This window comes from Coturnix japonica, chromosome 6 (assembly GCF_001577835.2).
Source record: "Coturnix japonica isolate 7356 chromosome 6, Coturnix japonica 2.1, whole genome shotgun sequence".
Lineage (NCBI taxonomy): Eukaryota > Metazoa > Chordata > Aves > Galliformes > Phasianidae > Coturnix > Coturnix japonica.
In genome coordinates, this window is record NC_029521.1 from 2,073,664 (window position 1) to 2,092,051 (window position 18,388).

Here is an 18,388-nt window from a genome sequence, read left to right on the forward strand (position 1 = left end):
TGGGTGTTACAAGTAAGATTATCTAGAGCTCAATTAAGAGACAGCGAAGCATAAAGAGCCAACCGTGTCCTAATATGTTTAACACTTGTGTAATATAAGTAATTTTTCTGACTGAAAACCAAGGGAAAAGAGAACGTGAACCTGTAGATCAGTAAGCATTTATCACTGCTTCTCTAGCTTCTTCACAAAGTGGATCCAACTTGCCATCACCTCCTAAAGCACAAAAGCACAATTTACGTAGATATCCAAGTCATTTTTTTCTTTATATTCCTACTCCATATTGTGGTGTCCTTGTTGCATTGGATTTCACCCACTGTAGTTCAACCCAGTGTGGCTCTACTCTTGTTAGCTGCATAACCTGAGGTTGATTCAGTTTTAATTGAGGTTTGAAATGGAACAGAAAGAGAATGCAGCAGTGGAGGTGATTCAGCAGGCAGTAATATAACACAGGTCTATGAATGGGACAATGAAAGGATATATTTTGTTGGAAGAAATTTCAAGGAAGAGCAGTGCTGGAAGCCTCCAGTTACTGGTCTGTGTCCTTCCTTGTGGGAAGTTCAAACCAACCATGCTGTGGTGCTTGAAGAACAAGCGATTTTAATCGGAGACTTCAATGAGGGACTTTATACTTAGGAAATCCAGGTCAAGGATGTTGCAGTGACAAACAGTCTCCACATCAGTTCTATAGTATCCCAGTCTGGGATCTCCTTTAGAATCATTTGGTGTCCACCTGCTTGCACAACAGCTGGAAAAGGGCAAAGGAGCAGTGAGCAATACCGTGTTGCTTGCTTTGCTGTGAACTCCTGGTATATCCAAGTTCTAGTGCTTATGGGAGCAAGAAGCAAATAACAGTGTTAATGTAGCGAAGTACTGTACAGAACTCCCCATAAATCCTATCAGCTTTAATCTCTGGCCTCTCTATTATTACGTTAATGGATCTCCTTTGAACGAAGCCTCTACCCTCCATCATTTCTTGTTCTAACAGTAAAAGGCAAGAAATTCATTATGTACTTGTATTTGCTATTAACTGGTGCAGCAGCTGTAAGAAACGCAATGTATTTATTTGCAAGTACCATGGAATAGGACTGAATTCAAAAGCAGTCTCTGATAAACATTTAGATGGTGCTATAGAACAGCTGGAACATTAAATGAACAACCTTGATAACCCAATTGTTCATTGACGCATAATTCATTTCGCTTCTGCTTAAGGAGTAATTCCTCAGTATGTTCAAAGCCCTGACAATTTGTGAAGCTTAGAATCGAGCCAAAAGGGAGAAAATCTTACCTTAACCTATGTATTTCTTTAGCCGAATTAGGTGTGTTTTGGGTTTATTACAGTACTTTGTGTTGCCGTAAACTAATCAGAGCAGGGGGAATAAGAGAACTTGTTGGTGAAGCAATTCCAGCAGCACACAAATGCCACATGCTTCTGCATGGGACTCTGTTGATTTTAATTTAGTTTTTTGTAGTTAAATTCGTATTATTCCATCATCTTTTATTCCTCAGAGGAAGCAGACTCCTGTATACTTAACATTCAGGCTCTTGCCTTTTACACGTTTGTTGGCTAGGTGCTAAGGCTAAGCCAGTATATATCGCTCAGAAAGGTAACTTAACCACATCCACCTGCAACAGCTGCTTTGAGTATTGTAATTTAAGCAACCCAAAAAACCCACAGCAAATGGCTGAACAGGGAAGGTTTACAGTTTGGATGTGGTGCTCAGGGACATGATTTGGTGGAGGGTTGTTAGGGTAGTATAGTCAAGTTGCAGGGTACGAGCACTGAGGTGTCCGAGACAGCACTTTTTGCTGTTCTGTGTGTGACATGGAGGCTTTATGAGATTGTGTGTGTTCATTTCAGGCTGAAAACCCTTTTAATGGAGACACAAAGAGGCCATGAGCTCATTCCGATGGCTTTATTGGCAGCATGTTGAGCTGAAGTAGTGTTTTCCAGCATTTACTTCACATCAGATACATATATTCATATAGATAAACATAAACATGTTTCCATAGGGCACTAGACTACTGAACCGAGCAGGCTATAAGTAAACACGTTTGTCATAAATCTATACTATTTTATAAAAATAAAAGTATCACTAAAATATTTCTGAGTCTTCTGTCCCCCACACTGCAGTCCAGGCACAGGCAGCAGGCTCTCACACCCTTAACTATATCAGTTTTGAAGTCAGGTTTTACTTTGTTTTGTTATCGCACAAACAAGTTTATATAAGCACCTAAGGAAGCTATCTATTTCCTGAAGTCCTTAGTAAATGCAGTGCAGCATGGGCTGATAAAACATAGGTGTAGGGGACTCTGTTAGCTGTGAAGAAGCACAGTCCCCATGAAGCTCCTGCTGGCAAACTGGGAGTGCCCTGGGCTATGAGTTTTACTTATCTTAACCTTATGCAAGACTGTCCAGTCTAAGTGTACCAGGAGCTGAGCCTGAGGTTTCTTGAATAGGTACCTGTAAGTATTGGTACCTCTCAAGCTAGGAATACAAAATGTAATTATACATTTAATTAGAATCAAATTAATAAATAATCCAGTAACAGCTCACAGCATCATATACTCGTAAAGTATGGCCATAATTGTGAGCAGTTGTATGGAAAAAATGGTGTGATTGTAGTGCTGTGTTTATGTTAAAAGAGCAGAATATCTTTTATGTGCTAACTTAAGAAAAAGGAACCCTATCACTGTAAATCACCGTAGCTGATTTGCTCCACTGTAACTGACTTGCTCTGATTGATTATTAGGCCCACTGGGCTTTCGCATATGGCACAGATAGCCTTTATCCAGCAGAATGCTTAATTGAATGAATGTGACTAGAAAGAGGGGGTAAAATAAGCATGGACATGCATAATCTACTGGGTCAGTATCTAGGTTTCTTAGACAGAAGTGCATTGCAAAAGGTGATACATAGCATCTGATATTAAAATATAAAGTATAAATCCCTCCCAAGTGGGATGATGCAAAGCTGTTACGAGTACTGATACTTTTAAACTGGTATTTATCGCTCTATCTTAGAGACTTCCTTATCCTGCAAGTTTGCCTCCTTATTCTAGTTATTTATTGCTCTTTGATTTTCTGTGGTTGCATGTAGCTCTCCTGCTGGTCACGCTGACAGAATTCATTCCTATGCGAACAATAAACAAGATTTAAATAGAGTTGAATTGTACTTATGCTTTGTGCTTTGCTTCTCTGTCAGACTGGATTTTGCTCGCTGTCAGAAAGAAATGATCAAGTCAATTCATTACAGACAAAATTCTCCTAATTCTCTTTGATGGATTTTATCTCCAAGGTGCTGCTTTCAGGATGGCACTGTACTTAAGGCCAGTGCAAACCAGAATTAAGTGTAAACCATTCTGCAGCATTTCTGATTCAGGGGAACGTACAGACCCTGGTCTGATTTTACAGAGGTCTGTTGCTCTATCTAGAAATACACAATGGCCACTATTAAAGATGGTCTGCTTTTGTAACATTGGAATTAGTAGAATATTAATAGTTAGGTGTGCTTTAGCATTTCATCCATGCCATATACAAACTTTCAGGGTTTTTCTTTTTAAATAAAGTGGCATAAGTCAATTATAGTTAGATTTGATACTACAATCCTACACGCTTTACTGCCATTTCAGCCAGTGAGACCAAACCTTCCCGCTGATCCTCAAGCATGACATGTAAGATTTCACATTTACAAATGCTAGCAATAGTGTAAAAGAAACGGCGTTTTTGTTCTACGCTAATATATCACTAGCACTATCTTGCCTTAGAACAACTATGTCATTTATTCCTTCTTATGGTGGATTTGGGATAATGATTCTCAGAGTTTGCGGTCACTCTGCAACTGTGTGGCTTCCTCTTGTTTGGCAAGTGACTTTGCTGTCGAAGAGCTGTATTTGTTGCACAGATCTCTGATTTCTAGGAGACTTTCTTCCACGGCTTTTGCAAGCATGTCTGAAGACGTTTCCTTACAGTCTTTAAAGCTTGAAATGCAGAATAATATATGCTCTGGCTGAGGATTATAACATGCCCCATAACCATCGGGTACCACGGGCCCGTAGCAGCAGAACATTTCCATAGTCGTTGGAACCTGGTTGCAGGGAGAAGGTAAGGAATGATTTCTGATTAATCAGGACACCTGAAATCAGCTGCTTAGGAGTAAAGTAAAAGGTAAACAAATGCTTGAAACGTGGCATTTGTGGCTGGTGACCCTGCTCATAGCAGGGGTTTGAAACTAAATGATCATTGTGGTCCTTTTCAACTCAGGCCATTCCATGATTCTATAATAGAGAATCCCCTCTGTAGAACAGAGGTCTGGAGCTGGTGCTTGGAAGGTAAAGGCTGCTCTGTGATCTCAGTATGGAATCTGGCTGCTCTGTTTGTCTTCTGGTATTTAAAATCTGGCACAGTTATGAAGGGAACTTATAATACACTTCTTTATTTTTCATTTGCTGTAGGTCTTTAACAGCTAGATGCTACGTTTCTGGTAGGTGTGGAATTTCTAAGGCTATATGCAATTTTGATCCAGATCAAGATGCATAGAACTTGTCTAAGGTTTTCATTTTCTTGAGGTTATCTTAAGGTTATGTTAAACTTGTAGCGCAAAGAGTATAATTGATTATAGAAAGTAGCATCATCCATCTCAATATTAATTTACATTCTAATTCTAATCTTCATTAAAAGTGATGCAGTATAAAAGCATATTTTAATGCGTCTGGGTGCTATATTTCTATTACCCCTCAATTTAATCATGGCATAATACAAAAATGAAACTCTTTCTACTAGAGAAAATAAAGGATGTGATAGAAATCTATGCTTCAGACTTTGTGTACGCGGGCCTTCACAAATGACATTTGGCTTTTTAATGGTGTAGAACAAGCCATTAGTCCTGCTAATAGAGCCATAGAATTGTCAGATAAATTTGCTGTGCAACAGCCGAAGGCCATAAAGCTATTCAGAAACACTCTTTGCTCACGGATAGTTTCTTGGAGAATTTATGTAGTAGTGTGTCGGTTACATTCACTCATGTCCCAAGCCTGCAAACATTATGACAAGATCAAATTACTTATTAAGGTTTTATGCTGCAGCGTGATATTGTAAGTCTTTTCTGTTGCACAGATCCAATCTATGCACTTGGGTTTGTGTTTTTTCAGTACATGAATTCATATACAGATTTCTTCTTTCATTAGCTCTGCTGCTTCATGCAATGAAACATTTTATTTCTAGGATGTATGAAACAAAGGACATTTTGTTATTCAGAAGATTAAATATATGTCATGTTTGTTCTTAAAGTATTGTATTGGTACAAAACTGTAAATCCATAAATGTCTAAATCTAAGGTGCATATCTGCATGGTTTGCAGTCTTGCACAGAACAACTGAAGGCTCTTGAAGATTCCAAACATGGCTCCTTTCAAGAATAAAGTGTCCCCATAGTGCTGGGCTTTTCATTCTCAGAGCGGCAGCCTGTCTGACTTGGGTTTGTACTGTCCCTGGTATAAAGAGGTCCTGCTACAGCTGGCACCTATCATTTTCATTGTGAGAGACAGATTTTGGCAGAACACAGATCAGTTACTCTTTGCTTAGCAATTAAATAAGGAAAAACTCACCTGGCTGGTTGAGAGGATGAATCTATTGCTTGTCAAATATGTCTCATCTGTAAAGATCTCTGGCAGCTCCTTGAAGTGTTCTCGTGCCACCTCTCTCAGCCCTAGTAGGTGATTGTCTATTGCCATTCCAGTAATAGCCTGTGTACGACAGGATAGACACCAGCAATCAGCTGAGTATGGAGGTGCATTCCTGGATGCTGCCGCCTTGTTTTCTGATTGACTAACTTAGTTTGAGTGATGTGATGCCTGTAATATTCAGATATTAGTTGGAGTATGTATGTTGTTTATGCTCAGTAATTGGTTGTTCATGAGGTGCTTCGGAGTTGTGGAAATTAGGAAGGGGATGATCTCCAGATATATTATGTGTTGATATTATCTGGAATTCTAGATGCTCATCATTTCTCAGAACAGAATATGATGGAATGGGCTTCCGAAGTTGCTGAAGGGAGCATAGGAGATAACAGAAATCTTTAAGTGTGTTTTGGAATCAGCTGTGCATCACTTGGGTTATATTTCAAAGAAGAAAGCTCCACGCTTTCAAATGAGAGCAAGATAATCTTTTGATGCCTTGCAGCATGGATCTCGCCCTAGAAGTATATATCATTCAATGACAGTAGATCCAAAGATCTAGTAGATGTCTACAACCAGATTTACTAGGAACAACTTAATTTGGATTGGACATCTGGAGTCTTTCTTTTTCTGCTATACCTCAGTGCAGGGCCAATATGAAATGATCCCAATTCATGTATAGAATGGTTATATCTACCAGTGTTCCATCACAGTGTACTAGCATCTCCCACCACTTGAGGGGTAGGATTAGGGACGCAAATGTCTTCTATATTTAATTGACAGCCCAAGTGCTCCATTTTCCCTTCCGCTGGGCTTTCATTGCAGAGCTGAATTATCTTTATTTTAGCCTTTGTTAATATGAGACAACTGAAAACAACAGCTGTGGAACTGCACAGAGGGCATGTTGGTGGCCAGCTCTCAAGAACTAACCGCTCTGAGCCTGGAGTAAGCCTGTCCCCTGGGGACTTACTGTGCTTGTGTTTCTCTGCTTTATCCAGCTATCTGGTGCTATAGATTTAGGGAATTCGATTAGCTTTAAGGCTTTTTTTTCTTGCTAGAAAATGTGATTGAAGAGGCCAGTGGGATCACAAGTCTGTAGAGGGAGCAGACGGACAAATAGTCAAACAGTACATTTCCAGGAATTTGTTTCTTTGGAAAACGAAGTAAAAATGTTGGCATCTGAAGAACAGCATTCAGCTGCTCCAGCCAGGCAGGAATTGCCTCAGATGCTCGTTCAGTTTGGGCTTACTCTTGCTGGTAAGGGCTGATTTAAGGATGGAGCTTTAGTTCATTCCTAGGTGGGAGGCTGATGTCCTACAGGAAGGAAATGCATAGCAATGGATGTTATGCTACACTGACAGCAAAGCAGACACCCTTATTACACAGGTCCCTTGTAACAAGGGAAACAAGCGACCTGAGAGAGAAGGTAGGATTTTAAAGAGTACACAAGCCTGTTTCCCCTCTTGAGGGGGGAATTAGAAGAAAACCTAAATGACAAGCTTGTTCTTCCTCTTGAGGGGAGAATCATTTCAACCGGCGATAAGTGCCTGAAGCACAGGGCTGGGAGTGCATAATCTTGTTTGGTTTATTAAGGAGTAGACACCCGTTGGTAAAGGGGCTATTTGTTCATCGGCCCAGACGGAGCAAAGATGCTGCAAAAAGTAGCATACATCAAGGCGGTGTTTACGTCGTTTTTCCCATACAGGAAAACTGACTTTGGTAATCAAAGGAAATATTTTGCTATCACGCAAGATTTATAAGGCTGTTAGCAATGACGTTTTTGCAACATAGATCAATGTCATGTCTGAAGAGAGGCCGAGACAGGCTAACAAAATAAACCGTGAGTCAACGCATTGGAAAAAACTGTGCTAAATTGAATTTTAGAGCTCCACATTTAAGATAGCAATGCTACTAGTAAGCCCTAACAAGGGGAAATAAAATCATTAAATTGCTTTTTGCTTTATGAAGTAGACTTTTTTGTTTTGCTTTTCTTAGGAGCTATTACATTGCAGTCTGTTATACCCAATTTAGTCAGACCGTGGAAGCCTTGCCCCAGTTTAAAGACATACCAGTTAAATTTTGCTTCTGACAAAGGAAGGGGATCTTGGTAGAATACCTACAAGTATTTTTAAATTTAAAATGAGTTTATTTTCTTGCTGTGATTTTAGTGTTTTCCTATGAGCTACAATTGAGGCTGAATTTTATAACATTTTCTAGAACTGAAATGATTTGGAGGGAGGATTTTGTAGGAGATAAACATTTTTAAAGCAGAAAGGCACAGAAACTCTACTGGTTGTGACCTACAGTACTTTGTGCTCATTGTGCAATTATTCTGAGGTCGTTCAGGTGAGATGGTTACCCCAAGGTAAGACTTGCCTCTGTTTTAGAGATCATTTTGAGTCTCAGCTTCAAAAATGCAGTTTCCTAGCATTGAAACAAAAACTGCTTTTCTTTTCAGCTTATTTAATTTCACAATCCTAGGAAAAAATCCCACCTTAGAGCAACATTTCACCTCTCCAGTGCTCTGACTATTCCTCTGGAAGTTAATGATTTCTTGAACATGTGAGTATTTAATCAGCGATCAGCAGTGTGGGTTTGTTAGGCAGTGATCTGAGGCAAAACCATGGGTAGAAAATTCACTTAACATAGCTGGTTATTAACATTTATTAATTTCACGAGTGGTTTGACTGAGCTTTTGGTAGAGGAAGCCTGCACTTTGTCTTGGCACAGCGTGATACAAAACATTACTTAGGCTGAATTGTCTCACGTTTAATCAGCGGAAAATGAGTTGTTTTTCATACTAAACTGATTTATTCAGTGGAAGGTCCGCCTTTCTTTTGTTAGAAATCACGTTCAGGTCTTCAAAAGGGACCTTAGTCTAATTACTTCCTCTTTGCTGATTAGATCTGTTACAAATTACAGTTTGGGTCTGCTTTTCAGTATACAAGCCCATCTAATGAGCTGTGCTCCCAGCTTCTGGTCACAGACTTAATCTAAGTGACTGCTTTTGTCAGATGAGAGCATCTCACCTCTAGGGAAAAGAAACGTAAGAAAATGTCCACTTTGTTCTGGGGAGGGCAGGAAGCTTCCAATGTTTTACAGCTTTCGTGGGCTTACATGCAATATTATAGCTTATGGTTCTAAGTACCTGTAAATTTGGAGGGTCTAGATTTTGCAAGTGCAGTTCTGTCTTTCACGTATTACACAGCAGTGAAGTCAGTTGCTTTTAAGCCTTCCTGACTTTTTGCCTGATCAGTTGTTCTGTTGCTGTTTCATCTTAGAATAACCTATTGACACTTGTCTTGGCTATCTGTGTAGATAACATTTCATGGTGGTCACAAGGAGCTTACTATAGAAAGGTTTATCTCATCTGAGTAGTGTTCTGTTTTGCAAATCCTTCAGTACTCATTATATTAAAAAGAAACCCACCAAAAAACAACACAATACCAACAACATAAACTCAACAACAAAAAACCTTTGTTATGTTTTGATTGCAATCTCTTTAAAGCCACTTCTGAACTGTTGCATCGTACAGTGCAAAGCTTAATGGAATCCTAATTCATGGCTGAGACTCCTAACTATGACACTAATACAAATAATAAATGTTTCACTGATGCACGTTACCCATGAATGAGATGGATACAAAGTGTTATGTTCTATGAAAGTTCAAGAGCAGTGAGATAATGATAATGTGCAAGAGTGGAGGCTTGCCACTAAGCTTTCTGTAAGATTTTGGTTTTTCTCCTTACCAGGAGGTATTTTTTTAAGTAAGATTGGTTAAATATGGCTTTTTGGAGTTGATGTAGTTAATGATTGTATCCTCATGCTTCTATTGGAAGGTAAAAAGAAGTTCTTAACCAAACACATCAGCATTCTACTTACCAAAATAGTGTAATTAGTTTGAGCTGCAATTGCATCCTTAAATCTCTGCATCTTCTCAGAATCCTGTTGGGGGAATTAAAATGTATCTCTTATTGCCTGAACTCTCAAAGAGATCGTATTTTCCATCAATTAACTGGCAACCAAACAGCGAGCACTCTCAAATGTCCTTTGCTCCTTGCTCAGGTGAAAGCATTCTTCATAACTGAAAAGCCAGAAGGATTCAGTGTCCTACTCAGTAACCATGTATGGTTGTGCATGGGTTGAACAAGGCAGTTGGTGGTTGGTTGTTTGAGGCCAGAGCAAGATTTGTAGTTCCGTTCCATGGATTTGGGGCATGTAGATTATTACTAATTGAATTACTGCATCTGAAGTAAGGAAATAATTGCTTAATGTAATTCAGCATTTTCAGAACAGCCGGGCCTCTTTTCCAAAATGCTTTATCTGGGCAATGGCAGTGATATTAATGACAACTATTACTGGTATTTTACTAGCTGGTCAAAAAAAACCGAACCACTCCCCTGTATGAAAAGGCATCTAGAATTTTTCAAGGCTGTTCTACCCTCCATAGGTGCCTCAAATTGCAGATAACAGGCTTGTAAATTTCAAGTCCTGTCAAAAGTCAGGCTTTCATGCCAACAGAATGATCTGAAGAAATGTTGCCCTGCTGTATGTCAAGGCAGAAGGTGCAACACTGGGAGGCTCTGAAACAGCCAGAAGAGACTGGGTCTCCAGATGAACTGGGGGCCTTCAGCTCCTGTAGATGATAAATGGTCTCTTTAACAAAGAATTCATTTTGGAAGCAATTCAAGGCCACCATCAGGGACCTTCAAATACAGAGTCTGATATTTTTTTTCCATAGGGCTAGAGGCAGGCCTTAGTTCCATTATACAGATTAAATTACCACGTGCGGTCTTTAAATCTGATTAATTTACAGCTAGTCCAGCAATCTCTGCAGTGTCAGATGCTGCCTCTTTTACAGCAAGTGTCAAACACATGAGATATTTCTTCTGCTAGAGAATGAATCTGATTTGATCAATCTGTGGTGACCGTTCAAGCTATCATTTGAAGAGAATTCTTATTAGAAAAACATTTTCACCTTGATTTAGATTAATGGCTATTAGCAAAATAATGTTCTGAGGAGTCCAAGGCTCCTTAAACCAAGTGATGCATCTCTTTATAAAACATATATATGTATCAGAATTAATCCCATCCAGAGGCATTCTGTAGATCTAAAGAAATCATCTCAAAGAAGTTAAGTGAATGTTGTTTCCATTGGTTCTATGATCATCATATATATGTGTTTTGGATGGAGAGATGCTAAAATCAAAACAAAAAATTTCTGTATTCTTTAAGTTTGTGGGATAGAACACTTGCCAGCTGTTTTAAATGCCCTTTGCATCTCTCAATAGACAAGGGCTCATGGATTGGTTTGCATTATACTTGTAGTGTTTGGTTGTTTTCAAGAGCAATGGAACATTATTCTCACTATTTGTTACTGCTAAAGTGTGAAGCATCAAGATTTAGAGGGTTAGACTGAGCTCCTCCTAGACTGGCTTGATGTGTTTCTGCTTGCTTGTTTGAAGCAGTACAGCTTGGGATGCTGTCAGATATTGGCAAAGTCTTACCTTTGAATGGTAAGACAATGTTCCCATGTAAGACAATATGTTGAAGGTTTGGGAGACCTGCAGAAGTTGTTAAGTTTTGGACCAAGGAGACTGGAAAGAGATTATTGGAGAGCAAGGATCTGGCAAAAACATCCCAGGAGCACTCTGGCTCCTTCTAGGAGTGCAGGCATGGGGTTGCCACTGGGAACCTGAACATAGAAGGAAAGGTGTTCAGAGTTGCCAGCAGCTGATGGAATAGCAGAAAGAACCTTGTTGTGGGCAGTCAGACAGGACTCTGATAACAGCATTTTCTTGCCTATTACATGGTGGCCACTATTATGTGTAATAGCATGGTCGCATTCTGTTCTGAATTACTCACTCAACAGAGGAAATTACCTCTGCTTTCCTTTGAGCTATTGTTATAACACTGGAGCTTTTCAAGTCTTCTTCATTGAGAGCTAAACTCTAGGTATGGTAACCAGAAGGAGGTCAAAAAAGCCATGGAACGCTGACTACTCCTCTGGACAATTTTTCCCCTCATCCTTTGGGGTGTTAGAGCTTGGTTTACACCATTTCAGTAATTTATGCTTAATTCTACAGTCCAGCAGTATTTCTACTGATACTACACTAGATATTGAAGAACAGCTAGGCTGGTTTTGCTCTGCAAAATAGTTTATGCCGTGGCTGCCTGTTGCAACCCAACAGCCACCTGGAAATTCCCTGTACGGCAGTAAAGTGCAGTGAGTGGAAATGGCACACAGTGAGGTGCTGAGGGAGGCTCTGCAGGGATGATGGGCACAGAGCTGTTCATGCAGCTATAGTTTCAGCTCTGTCAGCTGCACCTCTTTGCACAGCCATCTTACATACAGAGTATTCACTCTCCTGGCAAACAGATGGTAGCATCTCAAAGAAAAGTAAGCTTTTATTTTTGCAGAGTGATGTCAGGGCAGTTTGGAGCATTGTTTTATTATGATTTGTTTTATCATGAAAGCTTTTCCATCTTGCAGCCCTCTTGGAGGTCCCCCTGAAAACTAAGTGTATGTGGCCGAAACATGACTTCAAAATCAAAAAGATGAGCCACAACACATCCACTGGAATGAAAATGTGAATTTATGCCACATCACACATTGTGACCTGCCACTGGGCTACCTGCTGCTGCAAGGGAGCAGCCAGGCATTTATAAATGGAGTAGCAATGTAATAACAGCCATGAAGTTTTCATGTTCAGCCTAGATATTTAGATCTGGTGATAGGTCAGTTGGACAGCAATGTTAAGTCTAATATCAAATGTTGTTTGTTTCAGTGTCATGTCTAGGCCCTAGAATCCTTTGTATGCTCAATTAAATCAGCAAATATTCAGATTAATAGTCGGTTTGCACAAAGAGCAAAGTCCCATGAGACCAGTTGCTCTGTGCTATGCCTTTATGTTCTCAGTTAACAGTTAAAAAGTGAGAGGAAGGGCATCATGAACGTATTTAGTTGCTTAGGGTTTTGTTAGGGAAGGCAGAAGGAGCCAGACCAACATACCGACAGAGCTAGCTTATCATCAATCATTGCTTTCACAAAAGCAAATGCTTCTGACGTAGCAGACCTAATGTTGTCGACTCTGCCCTCATCAAATCGGCGTATGGAAGCACTTTCATAGGTAGGGACAAGTCTCCTGTGGCACCTGAGAGAACAAAGTAAAAATAAATCCAAAGGATAATTATTTTCAAGGAATCATAAAGATTAAAAGAAATACAAGCTTGGTAAATTTTATTGTTACAAGTATGATTTAATATTTTATATAGTATTCATCTGAGTGCTGATAGAATTGTGTAAGAAACTTAAAAAGATGAATGCTTGCTCCTCTCTGATTTGAGGAGCTGCATGCAGCTGTTCATATTTTAGTTATGCATTGCCAGTAAAAAAGAAATGGCTCGCTGGTGAAAGCGAGGCGAGTAAAACTAAAATCTATGGGAAATATCTCAAAGAATGTTTTATTTGTACTGCATCATAAAATAATGGTCTAATTAATCACTTACAAGAGTGAAATGTGCTTTATTTACAAACTCAGTGCAACAGTTGCAATAGGAGGAAAACACATTTATTGAGACTGAGCTGGAATGACAGCCTGCACTGCAAATAGAGCACGGGTTGTTGTTTAATTGGGATCCAGGTATGGAGCTACCTTGCCTTTCTTCAGGAGACCTGCTGTGCTTCACCTGCTTTTTGTGGAGTCAGGGCTTTCAGTTACCTTATAACTGTCTCTCAAGGTTGTGGTGGTGGTTTTGTTGTTGTTCTTTTCACTTCTAAATACGTGGAATTTAAATTAAAGCTCAGATCCAGATGAAAATCTTGGACCAGGCTGTTGCTGGAGTTTGGTTATGGAATGTGGAAAATGGGTGTATGACGAATGTTTATAGTTAAACAAAATGTGTTAGGCATCTGTTCATTTTGGCTGGGTAAAGACCACTTCAGGCTTTAATTTGACATGATAAATAATTATTTGTGTAATAGGATGTTCTGCAGGAAACCATGCAACCAATCTGTAGCCTGGAGCGTTAGCTGTTCTGACAAGGTGGAAAGCAGCTTTTAACTTCGATGATACCATGGAAATTAGAGGATATGATCAAATTTTGGGATGCCTCTGGAGAAGGAAGTAGAATTACTTACTGCCTTGTGTAGGAACTCTGTTCTGAAATCCTTCTGTAGTGTTTTTTTTCCCTGTGGCCGTTTAACGCCTTGCATATAGATGCAGTGAACTATGAGTTATTGCCATGGCTCCTTCCAAACTACCCACAATGGCAAGGGAGTGGTTCTAACACAGAGACTTAGACTGCATTCCTGTTCATGTCTACCAATCCCTGATATATCTTGTCACCTCTTTTCTCTATGCTACGCTCAAGACTACTTTGGGGATTTTGATGGAGAGGTCAGAAGACAGGTACGGGACAGCAGAGTAAGGAGCATGAAATGGAATGAAAGCAGGGAGAACTCTATCTCAGAACTGCGTAGTAATTTCTGTTTTACGATTGCTAAGCAAGATTAATCATTTCCATGCAGCAGGCATTAATTTTTTTTGGCTGCTGAGAAAATAGTGGACACTGTGTAAACAACTGCAAGATCACTTGTTGTTGTGGTTTGAATTAACCTTACCTGTAAAATGCCAACTGCAGTGCTACTTGAATGTAAGCATCTGGGCTGGTCTTCTGTTTCTTAATGAATTCCTTTCCATAGTGCACAAACTTGTAGGCAATGAAGTCCAGATTTTTCACTATCCTGGAAAACAAAAAGAGGCAGTTAAGGGGGGGGACGTGGAAGACTCTCATGTTCCATTATGCTCTGTGGATAAAGCCTGGAGAACCATTCCTGCTGTACCCACAGAGGTAAGAAGGCTCCTGCTCTGCAGGCAGTCCTGGCCTTTGGTAACTTGTTCCTAGTAGTCACGGTTATTCACATGGGTTCTAAAAGGGGCTTGTAATCTGTCTGTTGTTGTGAACTGTGGTGCTTAAGTCCTTTTGTTTGTGTTTGAAATGGTTTTGTACTGAGACTGTGGTTTAGGTTGGATATTAGGAGGAAGTTTTTCACCCAGGAGTGGTGATGCACTGGGAGAGGTTGCCCAAGGAGGCTGTGGATGCCCCATCCCTGCATGTGTTCAAGGCCAGGCTGGATGTGGCTTGAGCAGTCTGTTCTGGTGGGTGGTGATCCTGCACAAAGGAGGGCCTTGAAACTGGATTATCACTGTGGTCCTTTTCAACCTAGGCCATTCCATGATTTTATGTCTGCTTTTCTAGGTTGGTTTTCTACAGAGACTCCATTTCAGTGTGCAGACCGATGATCTAAATAATTTGAAACAAAATCTCTCCTTGCCTTCTTCCCCCTGATCATGCAAATCTTTTACAGTTTGGGAACAAAATTGGAAGAATTAACCTTTGTAGGAGCAACACGTGCATTTGTTGGATGTAAGCAAATAACATTTTTGAATTCAAATTGCTTATTCAAATCAGTTGTAGGTTACTGCTCTATACATACTTTCCCGTTGCTTTGGCCTCTGTTTTAGTCAGGTCAAACCCATAAAATGCACCCACATAAACAGAAGACCTGTACCATTTGCATCCTGTGCAAATAAGGACTCCTCCCATGCCCTTAGTGTTTATGTTTTCTACTATTTACATGAGAGGAGAATGATGGTAATACAATTCGAGAATACCATGAAGTAGCCCCAGCCTGTGAGTGTGCTGTCCTGCAAGGAGATACTAGGTGTGTCCAAGAGAACAGGAGGAGGAGCAGAAGGGTAGGGAGAGAAAATCCACTCTTGCACAAACCATGCTGGGTAGCTCCCAGCCTGTAGTTGATGTTGAAAAAAGTGAGAAGTATGTGATACCTTTGGAGTTTTTCTGCTGATGATGCCAAGTGTGCCTGAATTTCAGGGGAGCATTTCCATCTTAATCTCCGTGGAGCAGGAAGCTCGCTTACTGAATCCGCTCGGAGTAGTTTCTTGGAGCTTTCTTTCCTATTAGTACGTGAGGACAAAAGAAGGCATTAAGGTCATGGTAAAAGTCTGCTTGTCAAGTGTGCATTTTTAGTGGGTAAATTACTAGCTGGACTTAGTGGCTCTTTGCTCCAGGGGAAATTGCAGCTGTCAGAAACTTCCCAGGGCTAGAGCAAGAACAGTACCTGTACTGAAAGGGGACTCACATGTGCTTGAGCAGGTGTTCAGTGCACTGCACCAGTACGATGCCATCGAAAGGGGAATGTTCACATACAGTGCCACAGACTCCATCTCTTCCTACCACAAACTGCAAGACATGAGGTGAATAAATGCTGTTGGAGTAACCTAAAAGATCAAGATTTTAGGCAACCTAGAAAGTCATGTTATTATTCTGCTATGGTTTTCTTATTGCTTGCATCAGGTACTTCCTTGAGTTACAGGTACTTGTTGTGGGAGACTTTCTTGTCTTGTGAATGGTATTATGCTGGATCCCTTTCAAGCTGCTCTTCTGAACTGAGTCTCATAAAAATGTGAACTTCCAACTCTTGCCTATGTGCTTCAAAGTGTTCCCTTCTACAAGGACAACTGAAGATGTTCACCACGTGCAATATCATAGTACTGTAAGGTTTTTACCTGCATAGGTTTGTCATACCAACGGTTGGCACCGTTTTTATGGTAGCCTCCTCCATGTAGCAGTTGCAATGCCATGTTTGTATCGTTGAGTTCAACCCCACTCGGGCTGTCCAGGCACACCAGACATATACATCGTTCAATCATGTCAAGAGAGTCGCGATTAGTGGAGTCTAGGGATAAAAGAGCAAAATGTTCATGTATTCTTACCTGTAGTACAGGACTGGCCAGGAACCTTGCTGCCCTGGTCAGCATTGAATATCTGACCCTGTCTGTAACACAAGTTGGTGTCTGCAGAGCTCTGAACAGCAGAGTAACCTCAATGCAAGGAAACATTACATCAAGGTGTTCATTTACATATTGACTTTTGCTTGTTTCTGTGACTCTTTAATGTGATTCAGTAACATTCACTTTCATATTCTGAATTTACCTTTCATATTCTGAATTTACATATGAAGTATAATACACTTAATTTGGATATAGCAGTGACAAAGTTGCCTTAACTTTTCTTCTTTTTCCTGTCACTGATCTTTTTTTGTTTCAATGTAAATAATCCCTAGACTTGAGTATATTGCTGTTGTCATGTGGAAAAAGAAACATCCATTGATAAGGCTGTGAGATTTAGGTTTTGGACACAGTTCTGTTCAAATCACGTTGCCACCTGCCACTTTTTCACTTGAGTGCTTCTGAATAATATATAACTTTTCTAACTCGCTGTTTCTTTTTCTTGTCCTATCTCTCTTGCTTCTGTGGGTAAAGTACAAAGATCAACGTATTCCTCTGTTTATTGTGTCTGTATGTGTTTTTTTTCCTCAGTTCCTTTAACTCAAATATTATGAAAGTAAAGGTTTGCAGTGCTTCTGAGTTTAAGGCCGAGGATTTGCTTAATTTTGAGGACTTAACACAGCTCTTAATGGAAAGGATACAAGTATGGAACTTATAACTAAGACTTGCTTTATTCAAAAGCACATAGCGTTGTTAATTGCTATTAGATAGGTGTTAACGAGATCAAAGGAGAAAGGGCTTTTAGACGTTGACTTAAATTCCTTCCACTTTCATCTGGTTTTGCCAGATTTTGGTGAAAATATTTGTTTGAGAATGTTTTTAACTAAAGATGTGAATTCAGGTTGATGATAATCTCTTGCAAATTGGTGCTCAATCTCAGGAGACCATTTTAGCTGAAAGAATGGGAGAAGTATTTAAACAGCCCTTGTGTTTGAAATAGCTCTGTATTTCAAGCTGCAAGTATTCTTTATGTTTTGCTATTACGGAAAGAATGTTTCAAAGCAAGAAAATGTGTACCTATGTGAGTGAGTAACGTTGGCTAGTGAGGAGCTGGGAAAAAAGGTATGCTTGATATCTTCCAGGATCAGATCCGGTACAGTGGAAAAAGAGCACAAGTATGAGAAAAGGGAAGATAATGAGAAGGAAAGGTAAGGAATAGCAGTGCTGTGAAAGAAAAAGAGGAGGGCTGTGACTTCTTAGAGGTTATAGAAAGATGACATCTTTTGTTGTAGCTGACAGGCCATGTGGGGAGCCTGAGCTTTCTGCACCAGATACTGGTGGTCTACGTCTCATATAGAACACTGCCTCTGTGAATTGTCTTCCAAGGCATTCAGAAGACTGATAAGGAATAGTACATCTCCCTGTGCTCTTGGCCATAAAGTTCTTTTAGTACACAATCCTTGCTGGGCTGAGAGTAATTGTATTTGTGCCAATGATGCTCTGAGTACCCAGATGCAAAAGATCTGCATGAATGGAAGTTGATCTGTATATCTTAGCTGCTGGTATTTGCGGACAGGCAATTCAAGGAGAATTTGAGTGGTGATTTACTAACTGCTCACAACTTGATCAGTGTCCTGTTTTCTGTTATCTGATGGCTTTATAGATACTGCGTTGTAGCTGCTGCCCACGCCTTACTGACAGTTACAAAGCCCTCTTTCTGATGTATGACTTCAGGGTAGCTTGGCTCTAGGTATTAGAGTGAATAAAATTCAGATCTGCTAAAAGCAGAAAAGTAGTGAAAATATGTCCTTACAAGAAAAAAATATGCTCAGAAAACTGATTAAACACAGACAAAAGTATCACATAGAGCCAATAATGAACTGTGCAGGAACTCAGAGCCATG

General features: G+C 40.0%; 1 protein-coding gene across 1 annotated transcript in view; it reads right to left on the reverse strand.

Annotated features, from left to right (window-relative positions):
* Nucleotides 1-1,898: 1,898 nt before the first annotated feature.
* CHAT (choline O-acetyltransferase) overlaps nucleotides 1,899-18,388 on the reverse strand; it is a 32,795-nt gene continuing 16,305 nt past the window's right edge. The window contains exons 8-15 of the mRNA XM_015866066.2: nucleotides 16,264-16,433; nucleotides 15,837-15,937; nucleotides 15,523-15,651; nucleotides 14,295-14,417; nucleotides 12,684-12,825; nucleotides 9,554-9,616; nucleotides 5,603-5,740; nucleotides 1,899-4,084 (exon numbers count right to left, since the gene is read on the reverse strand). Coding sequence (XP_015721552.1) covers nucleotides 3,815-4,084; nucleotides 5,603-5,740; nucleotides 9,554-9,616; nucleotides 12,684-12,825; nucleotides 14,295-14,417; nucleotides 15,523-15,651; nucleotides 15,837-15,937; nucleotides 16,264-16,433 — 1,136 coding nt within the window. The 3' untranslated portion in view covers nucleotides 1,899-3,814. The remainder of the gene's footprint in view (nucleotides 4,085-5,602; nucleotides 5,741-9,553; nucleotides 9,617-12,683; nucleotides 12,826-14,294; nucleotides 14,418-15,522; nucleotides 15,652-15,836; nucleotides 15,938-16,263; nucleotides 16,434-18,388) is intronic.